We start from the raw sequence: 21,929 nt of genomic DNA on the forward strand, positions 1-21,929 counted from the left end.
TGTCTGAGAAAACTGGATGGGCTGTGTGTACAGTCTGCCCCTTATACTGATCTATTGCTGTGCTTCCTTGAGACCAAGTGATGAATTCATTGTCAGTGCTTTCAGATGTTACCCAGAAAAATTGTAAACAGCTCGGTCATTCTGTGGGCAATCCATTAATGTTACTTTTCATAGAAATTCAAATCCTCGTTTTTTTTCTTCCAAATGCGGTTCCACGAGAGTGCATTTTTACAAATCTGAATTCAAAAACTCTGAACATTGTTGTATTGACAACTCTGTGACCACAAACTTCTTTTTTTTTTTTTTTTTTCAGTTTGTATATCCTCTATTCTCCTCTCTCATCCTACATTGTTGCTGCTCTGCAGAAAGAATATGAAATATTTATCAGGGCTTCGTGTGTTGAAAGCACAATTTCTCCATGGTAATGTCGCTGGCATTCGAGATAACGGCTCGCAATGGTGAGCAAAACAACCTTTTCTGTGGAAACGGGGTTTTTTTTATGTTTTCCGCAGTGCAATTGCATAAATAGGCCTTTTTACTAACGTTTTCAGCGCGATGAATACGGTCTCTTTGACGGCGCCCCCTTTACATCAAGCTGATTTAAAATGCAGCTTCCGAGCTGACACATGTGAATTTAAAAGCTTGAAGCACCGTGGACTCAATTGTGTATTCCACCTCTGTTTGTGTGCAAACCTACTTTCGAATCCCCTCGCCACTTTTTAATTATCTCACCAGAGTTGGTCGTCTGCTTCGCGGACCCGATGTGTGCCTGCCTTTTTTTTCGGCTGTACAAAACCTGCTACAAACAGCGCTGCATCTCATTGTGTTTGTGCACGCACACGGGTGCACATGGGTCTGTTCTGACTCGCTCGCTAGTCTAGACTGGAGACGGGGCAAGACACGAGTGTGTAGTGGCCCCGCTCCTCTCTTAGTACTTTTGCTTATGTTCCAGCCTGGCCCATTTCTGCTGTTTCAGGCTAGTGAGTGAATGAACGAGCAGGCCCCGGGCCCAGATTGAACTGTGCGGTAATCCTCCCCAAAGCTCCGCCAGCTCACTGATTGCCTTCATTTTTCAGTGTCACCAGCAGGAAAGCCAAGGCAGTGTTCCCATGTGAGGCTGAGCACGACTCTGAGCTCTCCTTCCAGGTCGGCGCAATATTCAACGCCGGTAAGTGTTATCTCCTACACCAGTCGCTCACTTAGAACCAGCCCTGGCATATTGGATTTGGAGGAAAAACCGAAACACCCAATCTGATCTTCAATCGAACAGAGAGAGATGAGACGAGGAGAAGGAGGACGGGGGAGGGGGGGGAGGCAGGAGGCACAGATTTGCTCCTCAGTGTGTCTGGAAGAGGCTCGACTGAGCTTTAATCACTCTCAGAGGAAATGAGGATTTTGTAGTTCTTTTTTTTTATTTTTGCCTTTTTTTGTGAGACAGAGACTAGAAATGCTATAGTCTTCACTGGGAAACATGTGGGGATGTCTTTGATAAGATCCCACAATGCATTTCAGTTCATTGGCTGTTTTTTCTTTCTGCTTTAAAGCTGCAATCCATTCTTCTTTTTTTTTTTGATGCTTTCAACCTCCACTGTCCTGCAGATATAACCGTCCTCAATCAAAGATGTAATGATCTAAACATCAAAATCGGACAACTGCCATTACTAGATATGGATTAGAGGACTGAAACATCAACGTAATCACATTTCTATCACCTGTACGTACACTATTTCCTGTTTTGATGCCTGCACATGAAAGCCATCAATGTTTCATCGTTGGTTGAAAGAGTTCATGTCGGGATAAACTCCTACAATGGCAACAATTTATTTGAGTGGATTTCCAAATCATGAATTTGAACTTGTGTTATCTGAAGAATAATAAACAAAATGAATGAAGCATCATATTTTAAATAACTGAATTAGATGAGGTTCTAAAGGCCATTCTCTTACTCTGAAATGCAACTTTGTGCGTAACTGTTTTGAATCACTGAATGATGTTCGTTTCATTTGGATCTCCGCTTAAATATCCAGTTGCTGCAGAGTTTGGGGAGTTGAAGTCGTTTTATTGTGTTCTGTCTGTCCGTCAACACTTAGGCTTCCAATGAAGCGACCGACATGTTGCATAAATGTTACACGGTGCGGCTGTTCTTCACTTAACGTCTGCAGTATCTTGAGGACCCCTTGACATTTTGCATATTTTGCCGCGCTATTCAGTTATTTCTAAATGCATTTGTTATTTCATTTTTTTGTCTGAGCTGTGTGCATAACTAATGTGCAAAAAGGTCAAGAGGTCTGAATATTTGAGCAAGCCCCTGTACATACACTTTGTCAAAAGAAACAAATCAACATATGTCGATGCTTCCTGACCCTTAAAACTGAAAGGACAACTTTTACTTTCTTAAAGGGGCAGTCTGTACTTACTTTTCTTTCTGTGAGTTTAGTTAAGTTCACTTTATATTGTGTCATAAAATGTACACGTGATATACTCAGTCATACACCGACCAAACGTAGAGTTTCTTCAGTGTGAATGTGTACAATACACACGTAAAGATAAAACACCAGTTCTAATGTTTTTAGTTGCTTATTAGAAATAGTACAATGAGATCAAGTTCATCCTTCCCTCTTGGGATAGGCTTCATTATTCATTGACGAATGAAAATACATCTGATGATAAATATCCTAAAACATTGCAGTAAGAATGATTGCATAGCAGTTTGTTATTGTACTGAGGGTAGGGGTGGAGGGTTAAAACTCTTCTAACAGCTTTGGAAAGCATTAATAATGCAGAACGAGTCGGAGCCTTCGTATAGAGGACCTGTCAGTCAATTTTGGGATTCAAAGCCGGTTCAAATCCTGCTTTTGATCACACCTACAGGATAGTTTGGGCTTTTAAGTTCCTTGTTCATTTTGTGTTCCATGGACACAGAAGAGCACTAGAGTCGGTAAACACATTTCTTTGTGTCCCGAGGCCGGCTGAGACGTGTTATGACAAACAAAAAAAGTAATGAATAAGTTCACGTCTTGATTTGGCCTTAGACGGTCTCACTGACAATGTATCTATGCAATTGCTGACTTGCAAGTGCACTCAAAATCTTAAATTGGCTCACTTTGGAGGCAAATGAAGAATCCTGGGAGTATTTTGTGAAGGCTTCTCTGACACGTCTCTCATAATGAACAGCTCTGTTTTGCTTCCTGAGGTTAAGCTCAGGGGGACATTTGTTTAAGAAAAGTAGGACGCGGAAACCTGAACTTGAAATATACAGTAGACACGGTGGAGTTTAGTGTCAGCACATAATTACTGTATCTCCGCTTCAGACCGGTGCTCTGTTCGCTCTGACACATGCTGTATACTCACGGGAGGGCCCTTTGTCCTGTGTGTGTCCCCCACCCTTTACCCTCCCTGTGCTGTTGTCCTCCCCCCCCCCTGGTGACGCTGTGTCCTCTCCCGCAGTGTCCCAGTCGAGAGAGCCGGGCTGGCTGGAGGGCGAGCTGGAGGGAAAGAGGGGCCTCATCCCTGAAAACTATGTGGAGATGCTGTAGCCCCAAATGGGAATATTTATGGACACGTTATCACCTTCCTCCGGGACAAATATGCAAGAGATGCATGTGCCTCAACTCTGACATTCACCATAGAGCCTTGTTTATCCAAATCCCTGAATTCTCCCAAGCAGGTGACGTCATGTTATCACTGGTGGACCATTCTTGACACACGAGTACATGCATTGTTAGCTGGCGAGTAGACGTTTGTGTGATGCATGTTTTTTATTTTTTCTTTGTTTGAATTGACTTTGAGTGTCCACATGGATTTCAGCGTTGTAATTACAAAAATGGGTTTTGCACTTCCAATATTCTGCTGTGGGCAAAGAATGCCGTCGCCTCTGAACATCCGGGTAACTTTGTAGCAGCGGCAGAACAAGGAGCGTCTCTCTCTGCCTCAGTTATACATGGTATCCATGAGCTCCCAAGTCCAACAGCGATCCTCAGAAACCCGTAAGGAAGAATGTCAGCACCCAAGTCACTGTAATCAGTTTTTGTTAAGACGCACAGAGTCCAGCAGCTTTTCCACCCTCTTGACAATGATGCACAGTTTTTTGTTTTCAGCTTTTGAAAGATTCGAGATACTTTTGCTCACCGTGCCGTAGCCGTCGGAACACCCAGTGTAACTGTATGTACGGGTATGTCTGTAAATGAATTGTGGTGTTACTGCTTTCACTTTTTAAAATGTTTTGATTTGACTTGTCATTTAAGGAATATTTGGACATTCAAAATGAGGCACATCGCTGTTGTAATTTTATTTTATTTAATTGGCACGCTGATTGCATGACTTTTAGAATTTTAAATACACTTCTGTACTGTTTTGTTCTTGGTGCACTCCTTCACAGAAACACGATGAAACTCCTCCCTGACGACTGATGAGCCGCTTGAGTTAAACACTAGCGTCAGACGGAGCGAGCAGAGGTGAATTTGAAACCAAGGGGGGGGGGTTCTTCGTGTCAAATGATTCTGTTTTTGTCTTCAAAGCTTATTTTCAACGTCGCTCAGTTTCCTCTTGAGCAGAGAAATAAGACACTCCCACAAAGCTGGAATTTTAGCGTAGCATGATTTTACCTTCAACGTCGGGAGAGTAAGTGATGAGAAATCAAAGTTTTATTATATCAACAGGACCACAGAATGCAGTATTTCAAAGTTGTACATCCGTTCAGTGTATATAGCCTAAATATTGAAAGAGTTATGAATACCAAGTATGTTTTACAAGTCTCCGTTAAGTGATGGGCCGGTTGTAATGTGGATTGGTTTTAGCATGTATGCGTGTCCCATTACAATTCATCCCTCAGCTGTTCAACGGGACGCTTTAGTTTTTCTGAGAGCTTTTGGTTCAGCAGATGTATGACTGTCAAAGGGCCTCGACTTCCTTCACTTTTATACCTTTGGGTATCCTCTTGATCAATGTTCAACAAATAAAGATCTTTTCTTCTTGTTCTTCACTGTATTATGTATTAAATAAATGTGATGAATGATAATTTAACATTTCAAAGATTGAAGTCCTATCAAATATTGTATCGAACAATCAAAACAGTCTCATCTCAGGCACTGATCTTATGTACAGGAGTAAGAAAATGAAGGAACGCACTGTAGCCACTTTTATGGACACCTTTTGTTGACTGAGACTCGTCATAATTGTCAAATTTATATGTGGGGGGGAAAATTTACCAATGTGAAATCTAGCACTGTGTCTAATTTTGTGATGACTCATCTATTGTGTCAGTGAGACGGCCCACAGTTTCCCACAGAGTCTAAGAATAAAGTGACTGGTAGAATGAGGAGTCACTCTGCAGCCAGTCCATTGAGCCGGGTAGGGTAACGTTAGCCCTCCTGTCCATCTGACCAAAGCCGATAGCAAACCTACTTCCAAAAGGGGATTAAAAATAGATGATCGTCTTTAAAGGAGCAAAAAAAACCACCCTGATCCACCTCCCTGTCCATTTACATCCCAGCCTTACGCATGTTAATGCTTAGGCTACATCTGTCATTAATCAACACACCAAATGGCCCTCAATAATCATCAGTGTGCTGCTGCACGATTTAAAGTATGAACACATGCTTCGTCCACAAATACCAACGGTTGGAGCTGTGGTTTGTGTCCACCAGCACCCTGAAACAGACGGCAGGATTACATAATGAAATGAGGCAGAGCTAACGAGATGGGCAAAACTATCACCACCACCAGCCACCCCTGGGGCCCTTCGTCATCATCATCTTCTTCCCTCTGCCAGAATACTGCTGAATCAGACAGACATCCACTCTGCTTTGGACTGTCTGTCAGAGAGCGAGCCATGATCCTCTATCTTCCTTCCACCTTCCCTGTCGGTGTCTCCTTGACTTCCTTAGTTGGTACTCCACTTGTTTTCCGGCGCTCTCATTGTAAATTGTTTGAGAACTCAGTTAATCCAGGTGCATTTATCTTTCATCCTAAATGTGGGGGTGTTAATCTGGTTTGGGTCAGCCTGTCCGACGATCACTTGAGACTGCGGTTGTGTTACCTGTGGTGATGTGCGCATGCATTATGCATCAGCGTCTATCAGCCTGGATATGTGTCTGTGTCGGCGTGTCAAATTAGACGAGATGTAGTTGTTTGAGTAAAAATCCAGATGGCTGTTTACATTTCTCTTTTCCCAGAGTTCTGGCTGTGCGCCATCTGTTCTCTGGCTCCCATGACGCAGTGTCCTTCAGCCCTCAAAACACAGTCCAACGCCATGACTCAGTTTGGATCAGAGCCCACAGCACTCTACCGTCAACGACGATCGAATGACACAATTCAGTGATTCCGTGTGGAAGTAACGCTAACTTAATCCATTGCTGTGTCTTCATCTGGTTTCTTCAGACTCGGTGTGTTATTGGGGCTGAACACTGAGTGGGAATTTGGAGGAAAGTGAATTTCCAACATAAATATGAGTGTGGAGAAGAGGGAAAAAAAAAAAAAAAGCCTCAGCTCAGAGAGTGGGCCACAGAAGCCGCCATGTGCGCGGGTGCAGCCGTGAAATCAGCCTGATCCAATAGATTCCGTTTATCTGGCACGACTACAAGTGAAAGCAATTGGAAATCTGGGGGAGATTTGGAGAAGGCTGTGGATTCAGAGAGAGAGAAAGTAATACTGTCTGCTCTACAGTCTGGTAAAGCAGGCGTGTTTTCAGATCAGCCTTTAACAAGGTTAATGGTGATTTTTCTCCACAGGCACCGTTTTACTGTAAAAGCCTCATTCCCGCGCTCCTTATCGCTGTCGTTTTGACTCTCTTTCCGTTCCTCTTTGTTCTCTTCATCTCCTCTCCCTGTGACTGCTGTACCTGCTGCTGCTGCTTCACATCATCTCTGTTTTTCCATGCTAACTCTGTGGGGTTTTTTTTGGCTCATCCTCCCCAGCTGCCAAAATGCAGCTGTTCTGAATTCAACCAGAACAAACAGCGCTTTTTTTAGGCCACATTTCCCGAGCTTCTGTCTCATGATGCAATTTCCATCACACACACACACACACAGACAAATTACACCGCATCAAATGATCAATTTAACAGTTTTATTAGAATCTTGCAATAGTTTTGCAAACACAAGTATGGCAATATCTGCATCAAGATATACAGTAGTAACTGGTTTTATTGGTTTATGGTGAAGGATGTCTACTGTTCGTTTGCTGGATAGTTGCTGAGAAATATTGTACAAAGCATCGGAGTAAAAAGTCATTTTTGGAATTGGGAAAAAAAGAAAACATTTGTATATATATTTATATATTAATAAGAAATACACTGCCATGGCTGCGGAGATATGGCTTAGTCTCTCTACACCCGATTCATTACCGTGAACAGAAAATGGCCGTGACGTGACTTCACATACAGAGCGTGTAACAGCAGTTGAACACATTCTGAGTCATTCATGCCTGAAAGGAGTTAATTTTTTTTTTTTAGGAGAAAAATCATGTTGCTGTCTTGATAAGTGTGACCGTTTTTATTTTGTAATGGCCAGTGATGAATGACCAATTACAGTTCATGAATGAATCGATGAGTCATTGAATGAATAGTTTGACATCTTGGGAAATGCACTTCTTGCTGAGGATTCAATCAGAATATTGATACCGCTCTCAGATCCGTACAGTAAATATGAAGCTGCAGCCAGGTGACAGTTAGCTTAGCTTAGCATAGAGACTGAAAACGGGGATACAGCTATAGCCTGGATCTGTACAAAGGCAACAGGAGTAAAAACTACAAGTTGTGGTTTGATGGGGGACAGTCTTAGCACATAAACCGCCATAAAACTACAACTTGTGATTTTCACACTTTTTCTTCGAGTTAAACAAAGATGCTTGTTAATCATTGAGTTTTAGGGGGGGGCTGGTCAGTGGATTGTCCCCCTGCCTCCAGTCTGTATGCTAAGCTAAGCTAAAAGTATATTGGCTGTATTGCTTCTTACCATACAGACATGAGCGTAGTATCAATCTTCTCATCTGATTCTCAGCAAGAAAGTGAAAAAGTGTATTTCCCAAAATGTTGAACGTTTCCTTGAAAGAAAATGAAAGAGCTAACAGTCAAAGCCAAATAGTTCTGGAGTGCAGAAGGGTCATACAGTGGCTTGAGAGAATGATGTGTGTACTTTTGGACATTACCATTCTTTGAGACATTTTTTTCTGTTCTGATATGAACTTGTTTTGGCAGTAAGGGCAATATAATTGCAGTTAATAACTGGTCAAATTTGAATTGGCAAAACATCAGGTCTACAGCCTCCGAATCCATAATTTTGCCTTGTTTTGTGTGTGCATTAAGTTTCTACTTTACAACTCATCAGTCAAGAACTTTCCTTCACGTATTCCAGTTTCAATAGTCTGTGATTTCTTTGATTTTATTTGTGGTGCTCATGAACAATACCGCCACGGGTTAGGAAATCATTTCAACAGCAACAACTCAAGGACCCATCACTTCATACATCTCGTTACAAAATAAGAAATACTTTTTGATTGTTATTGTCTTTTGTTTGAGCCACTTTAAACAAAGATGCAAAAAGTTTTAAAAAGAAAGATGCAAAATCAAATAACTTGACTTAATAAGAAGATAATACATGTACTCTCTCTCTCTAACATTCAGGTAGTAAGTTCCATAAGTCGCTCACAATGTATGATACATTCATTTCTCAACTGTAAATTATTCTCTGTGATCCAACACACAGAGCATGGCGATTGGGAAACACATTTTTCCAATATTCCGACAAGATGGTTAAAAATGTTTTATACTATACTCAACATAAGGACTTGCTGTATTATTTACAATATATGCTGTAAAATTGTAAATCAGGTGAGATAAAAAGGCACAAGTTTCCCTTTTTTAAATACAATGTAAACATCTCATCAAAAAGCATGCATTAACATTTCATTTTACAAAAAGGATATCATTTTTAGACAAAGTACTTAAATATTGTTTTCCAGCAAAATATAATTCTCTCAAAAATACTTTCCCATTCATCCTATGAACCTTTTTTTTTTTTATTATTCAAAAAGGACAAAAAAAAGGGGCAAAATAAAAGAAAGACGGTGAGAGAATAGCTTACGGGTCCTTCACAACTTGAACACAATAATGCACAACAAGTACAGGCTGTAAAATGAGGCCTTTCTGACGAGGGACTGAACGGACTCGATCTTGTGTTTCTGTCTCATGTGAATCCAAATTTGGCAAAACATAATAAAATAGTGAAAATACAGCCTGTCTCTATTTTTAAATAAATAACTGTTAAACAGTTGGACTCATAAAAGCCAGTGAATGAGTCATCTGATAACAAAAATCACCATGAGAACCACAATATTTTCAACTCGGGATGAATGAAACACATAATTATGGGATGATAGAAACACCCTCCCCCTGCTCTCCCAACAAATATTAACTACCCTCCCTTGAGCCAAAATTTAATAATTCCCCGAATAACTCCCGTACAGTCCCAAACAACAGTTGCGATCATGCCCACCGCCATCTTTTTGCCCACCAATCTCCACACAATGGCCGCCACAGAAGAGACGTCGCAGCGTAGCACGGCGTCATCGTCGCGAGAGCCGAGGCCACGAATACATTACAACAAGCACCCGGCTGTGCTAATGATGTCATGTTGTCTAACTTTAGGCTGGGTGACCATGCAGAAAAGTCTTTTCCCCCGCATCATCTCAGTTGCTTATCGAAACAGACAATTCCTGCTGGCTGCACTAATGCCTCATTTCACATTGTATCTCCTCTGTGCAAATTGAAATGTAGAAATAGGATATGGCTAATCCTATAACATGAATGCATAATACCCACACTGAAAGAGCAGATCAACTATGCACACATGCTTGCCAGAAGAAAAAAAAAACACAGACAAACTTCAGCCATTCTCACTCCATATGCAAATGGCAATACACACTCGCAGGGCACCAAAAAAAAAAGTAAAAAGACAAATAATCACACGCCCACACTGTTTTTCTTCCCCCAGCAGCTCTATCGCTTTTCAGTAGCATTATAGTAGTGTTCCTTCCACAACCACCCAGAAGCCAGTGGGGTGTGAGACAAGTTAATGGTCCAGATGACTGGGCCTAAAACCCAAAGTAGCAGTAGCTTGGCCCAAAGAGAAGAGTGAGGAATTCTACGAAATTAGGAAAAGGTGATCATACCAACAGTTCTTCATCGAGCATTCATCACGACGTACCTCAAAAACATTTTCTGTACAACCGCTGAATAGAATGTGTTAGAGAAGATGTTAATACCTGTACACATTTGCCTGGTTTTTGATACATTAGCTGTTTGCTGTAAGCACTGCAGAGTAATGCTCCGTTTTAGATTATATCAACTTTACAGAGTATGTGAGTTTTAAACCGCGCGTGTCCGCACAGTGTATCGTGTGGACTGTCGACGCGTTACTGTACATGTTATGCTTAGCCTGGCTTTGTAGAAACGAAGCACCTTAATGTAAAATGACTGGCTTGTCAAAAACTAAACCTTTGCAACACACTTTTATAAAATGCTTCTTATTATTTCTGGGAAGAGTAGATAAGTGTCGGTTCACAAAGGGCTGGTTTTGCTTCATTGTGAGTAAAAACAGACATTTGGACAGCTGCTCTGGAGATAACACAAAACACAATTACTATGGACGCACCTCAGTCAAATCCATTACCAGCGGACTCCACGGCAATCGTTTCCGTAAATGCGCAATGTTTCCCATCCTGCAGCACTGCTGACCACTTCTGCACAAAGGTAAAACCGTTCAATGTTGTCTTAATTCTACGCCACAATGGCTTTATGACATGGGAGCTTCACGTGCAACCTTCCTTTATACAAGAGACTTTTTTTTTTAAATTTCAAAACAGCTTTAGCTTTGGACTTTTGCATATTAGTTTTGATTGTTTTACTACATATTTTAAATTTTTTAAAAAACAACTCAGTATGTGAATGTTAATGATGGCTGTTATGAGACCGATTGAAACTTGGACTTGTTAGATTGAATATAATTACTCAGCTTATGATGACGCTTGTATAGCCCTTGGATAAAATTCAAATCGGCCTTTCGCCGTCTGCAATTGTCTGTCCCCTCATAATTGCCCTGTTGTCTTGCAGTATGCTGCTACACTGCAAAAGCGAAATCTAAGTATCGGCTTCTTTTTTTTTTTTGTAGTGCTATTATTTGTGAAAGACTGCATAAGCCACATGTAATATTTGCAAAAATGTTCTCTCTAGAGTTGTACGGGATTCTGATTTTAGTGCATGTGGAGTGCGTCTGTGGGTTTTGTGTGACGGCATGTTGACAGCATGTGTATCAATTTCCCTCTCTGTGTGTGTGTGTGTGTGTGTGTAGGTGTGTGTGTGTGTGTGTGTGTGTGTGTGTGTGTGTGTGTGTGTGCGCGCACGCAGTGAATGTATAGCGCATCCTAAGAAATGTATGGCTTTAACTCCATAGAAAATACTGTCTTTGGGGCAGGGGGGGGGGACGACGACAAAGGAACACGGGGTGGGTACTTCGGGATGCTTTGTCACATTTGTCTCAAGTCCTTCTCGGCGTGTCGAGCTCGGCTCCACGTACTATTCACAGCTCTGACCTGCTCGTGGCGACCGCAGGGCCAAATCAGTTCTCCCACGTTTAACTTCTGTCACCACGTCGCTTCACTTTCCCATCCGAGACGAAGGACGCCGGCATACTGGGCGACCGGGTGCGGGCCAACCGGTCTGGCCTCTTCTCTCGCACACTTTCTCTTTTTGAACCTTTTTCCCCCCCATTTCTTCCAGTTCTTAATGCTGCTTCTCACCCGACTGTTAATAAGGGAGTCACTTCTTGTGGAAGTAGATTGTGTGAGTGAGGCCTGACTCCACCTTTGGTATCTGGTCACTGATGATCTCCACCAACATGTCGGGGAACTCCACCTTCAGGGCCTGGGACTCACGAAAGGTGTAGAAACAGAAGTCCAACAGGTTCCCCACCAGCTGGACAACACAGACAGACAATTAGATGAGAAACATGCTTGAGATGGAGCTTTTTATGGCTGACAAAAAAGATTTTCCTATTTTTATGGAATAGTATTATACATATGTAAACATTTTCTAAAAATGTGAGAATTTAAGTCGACAACTTTATATTCATACGAGTGTGTTTACATTCTGTCGGGGGACTGACCCCTTTACAATTCTTCCTAGCTCACCACTTGGGGGCACCACTTTTTTTTTTATCTGGATAACCCTCGTTTAAAGAAGGGTCATCCTTCCAGCACTAACCCCATTCACTCATTTGGGTCATTGAATTCCTGTCATTTATCTCTGTGACCTCCCACTTGCTGACTCCCACTTCTTGGGGCTTTTCCTACACGGTCGTTATACCAAATACCAGCTGACCCAGCCATAAAAAAAAAAGAAAAAAAAAAGAAGAGCAGTGATTTAGCACATTTGCTACAGTGACCACTGCGAGTTTGCATTGATCCCCTTCTGTTCCATTCACCAGTACGGGGCTGGTCACTACCTCTTCCAAAATATCCTCCCCCTCAGGAAGCGATTGGGATGCAATAATCTTTATTCAAAGCCACATCACCAGTGAACCGCTACACTCTCCTAATTCCACTATGCTGTCATGTTATTCAAAATAGTGCCACTGGACACCTCGCTCTGTGTGTGACGGCATACCGAGAGGCTGCCAAGGGAAGCCTGTGCTGTACTGTAGGCCATTGGCATGGGAGGCAGACAGGGCAAGGGCACTTACATCATGCATGGCGTCCAGTAGCTTGGTGAGCTGGAAGAAGCGCTGCCAGGTTTGGCCAGAGTTGTTGGTTGCTTTCCCCACCGAACGCCGGAGCTCCTTAATGTAATTCACCCTCATCTCCTCGAACGCCGCCTGGTTCTTCAGACCGTCTTTGGGAACTGGACGACAAAACAAAACCTTCTGTCATCAACTGGATTTGATAACTGATACGAGACTTGTATGGTTACGTCGCAATGAACCTTTCGTTGGGTTGTAGCGTGGGTGATTGTTTATACCGAGGAAGTTATCACTTTAATATCATTGCTTTTTTTTCCTGTTCTTTTTATTGTGTAGAAAAGTGAGTACAAAACAAGTGCAGACAAATACATAAACACGTATATACACGAGCCAAGAGATGACACAAGGGGCATACGTCCAAAAATGTATGGTGCACTTTAGAAAAGACCCATTACCATCAACACCATCTGCAGTTAATGGACCAAGCCATGCACAACCACCGGCAGGTTCCCTTAACGTTGACACGTGTAACCGTGGAAAGGGTCATTTAGAGGTGATCAGTAAATTACGGGCGGATTCCCACACGGTCGCCTTCTTTTTTTCCCCGTGTTGACAACCTAAGCCTATTTAGCGACTCATTAAAACCACTTTCACCATTTGAAGAGCTAATTAGTTCATGTGTAGCTACTGATTCATGGAAGACAACTGATATACTGGAAGGCATTGATTCAAAGTTATCTCGGTGACGGTAAGAACAGGGAAACGGCGCTTCTTATGTGTGTTAAAGAGCTTCATCATTGTGTCCACAAAACCTCATTCATCAAGACGTTTAATCAATGACCAGAGCTCCCTAAATTACTCCACCCTTCATCCACATCATAATGGTTTGGACGATGCATTTAAAGTTAAAAAAAAAAGTAATGGGAGAGATTTAGACAAACGTGAAGAATCATGAGATACGGTAACTGCACTGTGAGAATGCATCGAAATGTCTGCAATAGCTTCCTCTCTCCCTCCCTGTGCAGGAGAACAAAGTCACAGATATGGACGTCTGCCAAAAGCTGCTCAATGGCATTCCGCTGCCGGCTACCAGATTAAAAAGACACCTCGCCTCTCAAAGATCACACCTCAGATCAGTCTGAGGGAACGCCCTCGCTTGTCCTTCAGCCAAGACGATAGATATGATGATAGATTTATACAGAGATGACCCACAACATGACTTTGTCAGCCGTCAAGAGATTTTTCAATAGTATTCCTACCAAAGCAGCCATACCTCTGGGTGTGTTGGGTCGTATTTTGCAATGCTTGAAATCAGTGTTTTTATATAATTTATTGACCCTAGGGTCACATTGTGTTTTTTATGCTTTTAAATGTCTGCTCTGTTAAGCACTTTGTGATGTTATGTCTGTGAAAAGCGCTCTATAAATAAAATCCATTCATACAACATTATCAACATATAATATTGGCTATATCGGGATAGAACAGTTTAGCCATATGCCCAGCCCTACTTTGATGCACAATCGCCTCCAAGCATGCCTTCCACGAGGCTGAGGAAAGCAGGTATGAAAACAGATTGGACTCCCGGTGCAAAGGCTGCGATTTCTGTGCTTCATATCACCGCCGACATGATGAGAATGTGCTAAAACCCAGGGCCGCATTTGGACCTTTTGTTCTCCTCCCAACTGACCCACATGCGCCCTGATTCGAAACTGACCTGCCGTTAAGGTACGTTGCCATGACCGGCCGCCAAATAGGCCATTGACACCACCGCTGTTGGTGTCAAATGGATGTTCGCTGCTGCAGGTAGAGAGAGCTGTTTCGAGCCGGCCATATTTTATACAGCTGTACCAAAAGCCCAGGAAAGCTCTTTTACTAACGCACGTAACATAAAGAGGCAAACGTACCTCGTGCAGTTCGGCGGTGCCATTAGCAATGCCATTCAGCTTCCTGCTCTGGGTTGCTGGTGCATACCGAGCTGACAGGGTGGCTCTCGGGTTAGATTCCACACTGGTGATTATACAATTAGCCCTGAGCATGACTACAGCAACTAACAGGAAGAATAACCCAAGAGAGTAATGACCGATGATTATAGTGTTTCAAAAACAATCCGTCTGTTGCGTGACTCGCTGTAAAACGTGTCACGCAAGACGCAGCCATTACCTCAGTTAACATACTGTACACTTGACCCGCACTGCTCCTGTACCAAATGGGGTCATGAGACACCACAGGCTCAATGAAACCTTAGCCAAGGCCAGAGAGGAATGAGGAATAACCTCTCTCTCTCTCTCTCTCTCTCTCTCTCTCTCTCTCTCTCTCTCTCTCTCTCTCTCTCTCTCTCTCTCTCTCTCTCTCTCTCTCTCTCTCTCTCTCTCTCTCTCTCTCTCTCTCTCTCTCTCTCTCTCTCTCTCTGCTGCACATTAAAAGCGCTGAATGATTATTTTTCATCCAATCCCTGGTATTTTACCGCTATAGTTGGACTGAATCAGCCCTGGGTTTGAAGGAAGGGAAGGAAAATAGCAGGTCTTGGAGAATTGCCTGGTGCTTGACTGGCCTTTATTAAGTACAGCAGGACTCTCTGGAAAATCTCCAGAGGACCAGCGAGAAGAGGAGAGGGAGGCCATGGCAACAGAAGGACCAGCTCTGCCAACTCCCCTACCCCTTTGTATTCGGTTTCTTTCTCCCTATAGCTGTGCACCTGTCTCTTTCTCACCAACACAAGCTCTCCCCCTGTCAACATTTGTCTGATTTCACTCTTTAAATCTCCCTTTTCCCTCTTGCTTTCCCATCTTCTCTGTACTCTCTCTGTTCCTCGTCTCTCCCGACATCCAATAGCTGAAGTCCAGCTGGAGCTCCCTCGCTTCCACATGACTCAACAACACTGAGTTTGTGTCTGCGTTCACTCCACCTCTGTACTATGAAGCCAGACCAACCTTATACCAGCAGTCAGGGATACATTGCATGTTTAACTTTATACTGATAGAATCTATACAACTGTAAGTACTTTATTGAATTTTTTACTGATCAATATACTCACCAAATCACCCAAATAATACCCTTTATTTATGGTTAGGGTTTATGAACTGAAAGACTTCCAGACTTAAAGTGTGATCTATTTCATAAAAATGGTTTATAGTAAAGCTCATTTGATAACCGTAACATTTTTAGTTTTTCTTTCAGAATGTTTGAATAAATAAGATTCAATTTGTGTGATCAATCAAACATGATCAGTTCAAAGCCACCGACATGTCTGCTATGTTGTCTGAGCAGTTTTGACCTTTTAATTGCTTGTAATGCCAATAGAACTATAAGCTTTTTCTATGGTTGCACTCATTATAACTCACTTTGGATTATAAAGTAAGTTCATTAGCCAAAAAGTAAAATTGAAGAACTTGTGATGAGAGGATGACGTTAAGTGTAACATGGTTGAGTCCAGAATCTAGGCACCACTTTTAGAGGCCTCAGGAACTCAAAAATAAAAACTCTGCCAATGAGTCTTTCTCCTGATTGGTGCTGGTGCTGAAGTTCAAAGAGTTTGAAGTCTGGCCAGAATGCAGACTCTTCAACGATAAAGGCCTTGCATTAAGCAAATGTATAAATAAAAAAAAGCAGGTCTCGCGCATATTTTTTCTTTTTCTCTTATATAGCTGCAAGTGGGTGTGGACGGTGAAGTTATGACACAGCTGCCGTCACTGCATCTTTAACTGCTTTGCTATTGAACTGAAAGCAGCAGCTCACAGGGTGTTGAGGTGGTGGAAAAAACAGTGCTTTCAGTTTCCAACTGAGCTACTTGGTCCAACACATCCTCTCTGTGACGCTGCAGCGCCTGTGGGCGCAGTCTTTAGTGAGTGATAGACACATTCTGTTTATCCATGAGCAATTTCAAAAGTGAAACAATGTAAAACAGAGTAGCCTTTGCTCAGGGAATGGAAGAAGAAAAAGAAGTCGCTGCTCCCTTTTCTCTATTCGCATATAACGTGTTTTGCTACACAAACATGCAGCAGCAAGTCTATTTCCACGCTTGTTACGCATGTTAACGGATTACCAGGAATGATAATCTAACAGAGTTTAAAAAAGGCACAATATGAACATTGCCAAAGCACTCTCAAGGTGTGTGGAGGATGAAGCAGAACACAAGAAACCTCATCAATACATTTCCTGTGGTTGAGGAATGTGGGAGACGTTGAGAGGCTCAGGCCGTTAAAGGCATCGCACCTTTGCATGCACAGTATGTGGTGTAAAGGCAGAGAAAAATACCTCTCCTGCTCATAATAAACTAAAGATTATCATTACTGTCGATTCCTGCCTCCAACTGCACCGCCATAGTGGTCGAGTCACAGTTACACGGAGTATCCACCTATTCATGGGACACGCGTTCTCACGAGGAGCTCGTGCTTTCAAAGAGGACGACAAAGTCTTTGGGATGACTTAGAATGCAGCACTGGAAAGAAAGGAGCAGCATCGGAAAGAAAGGAGCAGCATCCTCCTCTGAATGCTGCTTGAAAAAAAAACACGATGTCTGCATGCTCAGCTTTAACTGGGACATTACATTGCCATGAAATGTGATGGTTGCTATCAGGCACAAAGGTCCAAAGTGGTATTAAAGAGCAGTCTCTGTTAGTGTTGTCTAGTCTGCACACGTTATGGCCATTTACAGCTATTTGTTATTGTTTGTTAGTCAGTTTGAGGTGTGGATAGCCTGAAATTTCAATTAATTCTAGCTTGGAATTGATGTTGACGACGTAATGTTTTTTTTTTTTTTTTAATTAATAATTTTCAAATGACATTTCATTGTACAGTTAGTCATTTGTGCTTGCAGGTCGTGGAAAAAAAAGCATTGTGGGTATATAATGAATAAATAAGTGCTGCTGCAGGGCCTGTAGCGTACTGCCTACCTGTGCTGAGAAGCAGAAGGACTTTCATGGAGAGGAACTCATCGTAGGTAAGCTGCAGTCGTAGAAACTCCTGGCTCACCTGCCTCATGCCCAGACACAGGTCGTACATGGCCGACCGCTGCATGCGGTCCCTGGAGAAAGAGAGGCAGGAGGGAGGGGGATGTGACAAAGGAAACATTTTCATCTTCACAAAAAGTCACATTTCTTTCAGAACTCTTGTGTTCGTATTCGTTACAATCCACCCTCAGTCTGATTTGATGTCATTATTTTATGGAACTTACTTGAGCCCAGCGGAAAAAATACTTCCACACGGTGCAGAGGAGGATCCTGCTCGTCTGGGCTAAGAGCAGAATACCAAATCCCCCCCCGCCCCCCCCCCCCCATATTGCAGAGCTCTGCATACAGTATCACAGCACAGATGCACCACTTTTCCAAGGCTGAGGCCGCCTAAGAAAGACCCCCATATCTAACCCTATCCACCGAAGAATCACACTTAAGGAGGAAAGGAGAAATGACACACACGTGAACATGTGTCAACTACACAGAGACCTGTTTACTAAACAGGTTTATGTGTTGAAAAGACGTCCTTAAGTGTGCTCCGCAATTGCGCATGCTTGTCGTGCATGGCATTTTCTCACAACCCCTTCTCTCTCACGCACATTTTATCAGCGGAGTAATCTCGGTTACGTCACAGAGTTCACAAAAACAGGAAAGAAAACATTAGTGGGGATGAAGCATGAGCCAATCACAAATGTGCTCTGCAGATGCCACAGTTTCAGAGGAATCTCTGGCTTTAGATGCCACTTCTCTGTGCTATAAATCACCTTCACATTGTGGCGACAGTAATTAAATGCAAGGGGTGTGGCTTGACTTGAAAGAAGTTGGGGTTTTTTACCCACAGAGAACAACAAGATCAAAGGCTGGGTCTGTCGGCCCGACTAAGTAACTGATAAACTGTGACATCGTCTGGCTGAGGAGCAGACCTGTTTCCCTGCTGAGCAGCATCGTAAATGTGAGCAGTTTCGCAAAGTGCAGCATGACTTCATCTGATACAACTTTGGGCTGGAGTTTCTAAAGTCCCCACACGTTCTATCTCCCTCTCGCACTCTCTCTCTCTCTCTCTCTCTCTCTCGCGCACTCTCTTCCCGAAATCAATTTTGCTGAATCACTGCCCAAAATGAGCTGCTGGTTTTGGGGCGGAAAGAAAAAAACTGGCAGAAATCTCTCCTTCCCACCTTCTCCCTCTCTTTGTATCTCTCTATCTGGCTCTCACTCTGTTTCTCACTGTGTCGAACTCTCTTTCTCCGTTTCTATGGTAAAATATTCAGAGAGGAGCACAGAGCGGAAAGTTTCACCTTTGGCTGGAAGAAGCCAGCAACATTTGTGAAAAGTATGTACAACCCAATCCCGTAAAAGTCTGAAACTGAAATCGCAATTAGTCATTCGCCCCTTTACAGTCAAATATTGGGGGGGAAATAATTGTATTGTTAATATTTATTTTTAAAGAGAAAGGTGAGTCGCATCAGAAATGCTACTTTAGCCTTCAGCTGTCTGAATGAGTGGGCCACTGTGTGTTTGATTGACAGCTGAGCTGGTCGGGGAAAAGTGACACAAAATAAATCATCCGTCACCGGTGACTGCAGTTTGCAAGCCACGGACAGTGTTTTCTTAGCAGTGGCATTGACAAATAAGGACTAGACTTAACGGCATGTGAGCCGGCCGACATTTACACTTGCAGGTAAAATTTTAGATACATCTCCATATGTTGCATTTCATTTCCACCTCTACGCGTAGTAGATGCATTTTGCCTGTCCAACTTGCATAATAATTCAGTCACCAGTGGGTGACCAGAACCTTTAAGGAATTACCTTTGTTTATCCGTTTGCACATCAAAGACTGAACGCGGCCTTGCTAAAATGCACATCTGTCTTTGCAGTATTCAATAAATGCTTTTATTCCCCGGGGTCAAGACGCACTAAGTAGCTAAGGAAACAAGTGTACACTCTCCAACCCCCTAAAGGCTCAGTGGACTCCGCAAAGTTATGGACCGATTTTATCTGCATTTCTGACAGAAGTATCAACAACGGATAGACTTCTTAATCTTAACAACAAGCAAGCGACACACCTCAGCCTGAAAAAGACAAGAAAGCAGTGACATCCAGACCAGTCGGCATCTCGTCTCCTCTGTCAGTGCCAGGCCTATCTGTCGATAAGGACAGGCCTGCTGTAAAAGCATGCAACGGCAGCATACAGAGTAACAAAAACATCTTCATTTCTCTGCATACATATTAATCGGTCACATAAATGCGTGTGCATTCCCAATATTTTTCTCCGACAGAGCGTATTCCAAACACAATTAGCCAAATGACATAAACCATAAAGTCTCTATCACAAATTAGTATTTTCCCCAATAGCCGTTGTCACCTCACAGAAGCAAACACTCTTAAAGAACTGTGACCCACTTCGCACTAAATTGAGGAGAGGATCAGATGATCTCTGGTGTGGCAATCTCATGCTTTACCAACTGTAGGAAGCTCACAGTGACACAACACAACCACATGGAGTCCGAAGCCGTTTGCGCTTTTGCGCTGCCGTTTATTTATTTGGGACAAACTGACCCACTGACATTGACTTACACAAGCTATTAGTTGGATCTTTTTAAACCTGCACCCAGACTGAACCCGCTCCTCGACAGCAGGCGGCCTACAGACGCTACAGCGGCTTCTATTCTCGTTTTTGATTCATTCTGCAACATTCAATTTACCAGCGGCCATGCACCGCAGCTCCAACGAGAAAAGGCCCACACACACACACACACACACACACACACACACACTTCTTTTCCACTTACTCTCCTGTTCCAACATATTAACACAGATCAAGTATCGCCTGTGCCGATACTGCAATTAAAGAACCATCAAAAAAGTACATCAAGTATTTGGCGAAGTGCCAGAAATCAGGTGCAAAAGTATTACCTTGTTTTAAGTACGCCATGACTTCCTAATGACAACGTCATTCCCGCAAAAACATATTTTGTCCCATTGAATAGTTTTCTGGTATGTAAATAAGAAGCTCAAAATAGCATGGCAGAAAAATACACTCCTTACTCTACAAATTCCACTTGCAAAATTGATGTTGATGCATAAATTTGCATCTGATGAGCAGCTAAAAAAAGGCACACTACTAAACACGAAGACAAAGCCCGACTGTTAAACCAATTACCTTATATGCTAATTATACACCCTGAAAAACAAATGATTCTTTTTCACATTTGTATGTTTGTGTGTTGGGGATCCCGCAGGACATCAGACCACATCAAATGTATTTTATATCATGTATATTCTAATCACAGAAATGCATCTGCTAAATATTGTTCCTTAGTAATTAGTACCGCTTCTCTTTGTTACATTGTTAAAATAATTTTAAATGTGTGCGACATCACATATTTAACATCTGGACCACTGCTAAATGTCAGGACTGGTACACTTTAATAACATCAGGACGTTGTGTGTGGGACAATGCAGATATGGAAGCTTGGACCTACTCGTTAAAGATGAGGTCAGGGGCAAAGTAGAGCATCTGTGCATTGGTGTGTTTGTAGGAGCGCCAGCTGAGGCAAAAGGAGGACAGACACATCCACGAGTACTGGATCAGGGTGATTTGGTCCTCAATGGGCAGGCCCCGGAAGCCTAACACACAAAAAAAGCAGACACCAAGCTGGTGAGAAGAAAGCAAGCTGACAATACTCACGCGTTGATTTGAAGCATTTGGATTTAAGCACCGCCTCCAGAGGCATTTCTTGAGCTGCATGTGTGTACCTGCGTGTCTGCTCGCGGGCATCACGTAGCGTGTATCTTTGCTACAGTGTGCTTTTTTTGAGGCAATATTTGTTTAGACACGATAAGCACGGGGAAGTATTCACCCAGTCTTGTTTTATGCAAATCCCACAAGGCCTCCAGTTATTGGCGTGTTGTCTATGGAGCTCCAGAAATAGAGTCCGATAGGAAACTTGCCAAACTCTCAATCAAACTCTGGCAAGAAACTCCTCCTCATGCAAAACATAAGCAAACTGAGGACACACTAGTGACTTCAAGGCTTAGGGACTATTTTAGGCAATATGCATGTCAATCTGCAACATACAATGATTAGAAAAATACATATTTCCAGAAAAGGTCTGTTAAATGCCTGGCTTGACAATGTGTATTCATTACAAGGTTGTTTGATCATCCAAATTGTAGAGTTTGATGTCTGTCATTTCTTATTTTCCAGGCAACTTTAAAAGGTTCCTATGTGTTAGTGATGTAGC

General features: G+C 42.6%; 2 protein-coding genes across 3 annotated transcripts in view; one reads left to right on the forward strand and one right to left on the reverse strand.

Moving 5' to 3' along the window:
* The window catches only part of arhgap10 (Rho GTPase activating protein 10), a 46,140-nt gene extending 41,164 nt beyond the window's left edge, over positions 1–4,976 (forward strand). The window contains exons 22-23 of one of the 2 annotated variants that reach the window (XM_079278915.1): positions 1,077–1,168; positions 3,448–4,976. In XM_079278915.1, the coding sequence (XP_079135041.1) occupies positions 1,077–1,168; positions 3,448–3,536 (181 nt within the window). In that variant the 3' untranslated portion in view covers positions 3,537–4,976. The remainder of the gene's footprint in view (positions 1–1,076; positions 1,169–3,447) is intronic. The other variant, XM_079278916.1, reaches the window with a different exon arrangement.
* Positions 4,977–11,593: 6,617 nt separating this feature from the next.
* The window catches only part of nr3c2 (nuclear receptor subfamily 3, group C, member 2), a 59,675-nt gene continuing 49,339 nt past the window's right edge, over positions 11,594–21,929 (reverse strand). The window contains exons 5-8 of the mRNA XM_079277998.1: positions 21,168–21,312; positions 17,624–17,754; positions 12,735–12,892; positions 11,594–11,968 (exon numbers count right to left, since the gene is read on the reverse strand). Of these exons, the coding sequence (XP_079134124.1) occupies positions 11,813–11,968; positions 12,735–12,892; positions 17,624–17,754; positions 21,168–21,312 (590 nt within the window). The 3' untranslated portion in view covers positions 11,594–11,812. The remainder of the gene's footprint in view (positions 11,969–12,734; positions 12,893–17,623; positions 17,755–21,167; positions 21,313–21,929) is intronic.

The sequence above is a fragment of the Melanostigma gelatinosum genome (genome assembly GCF_949748355.1).
Source record: "Melanostigma gelatinosum genome assembly, chromosome: 11".
NCBI lineage: Eukaryota > Metazoa > Chordata > Actinopteri > Perciformes > Zoarcidae > Melanostigma > Melanostigma gelatinosum.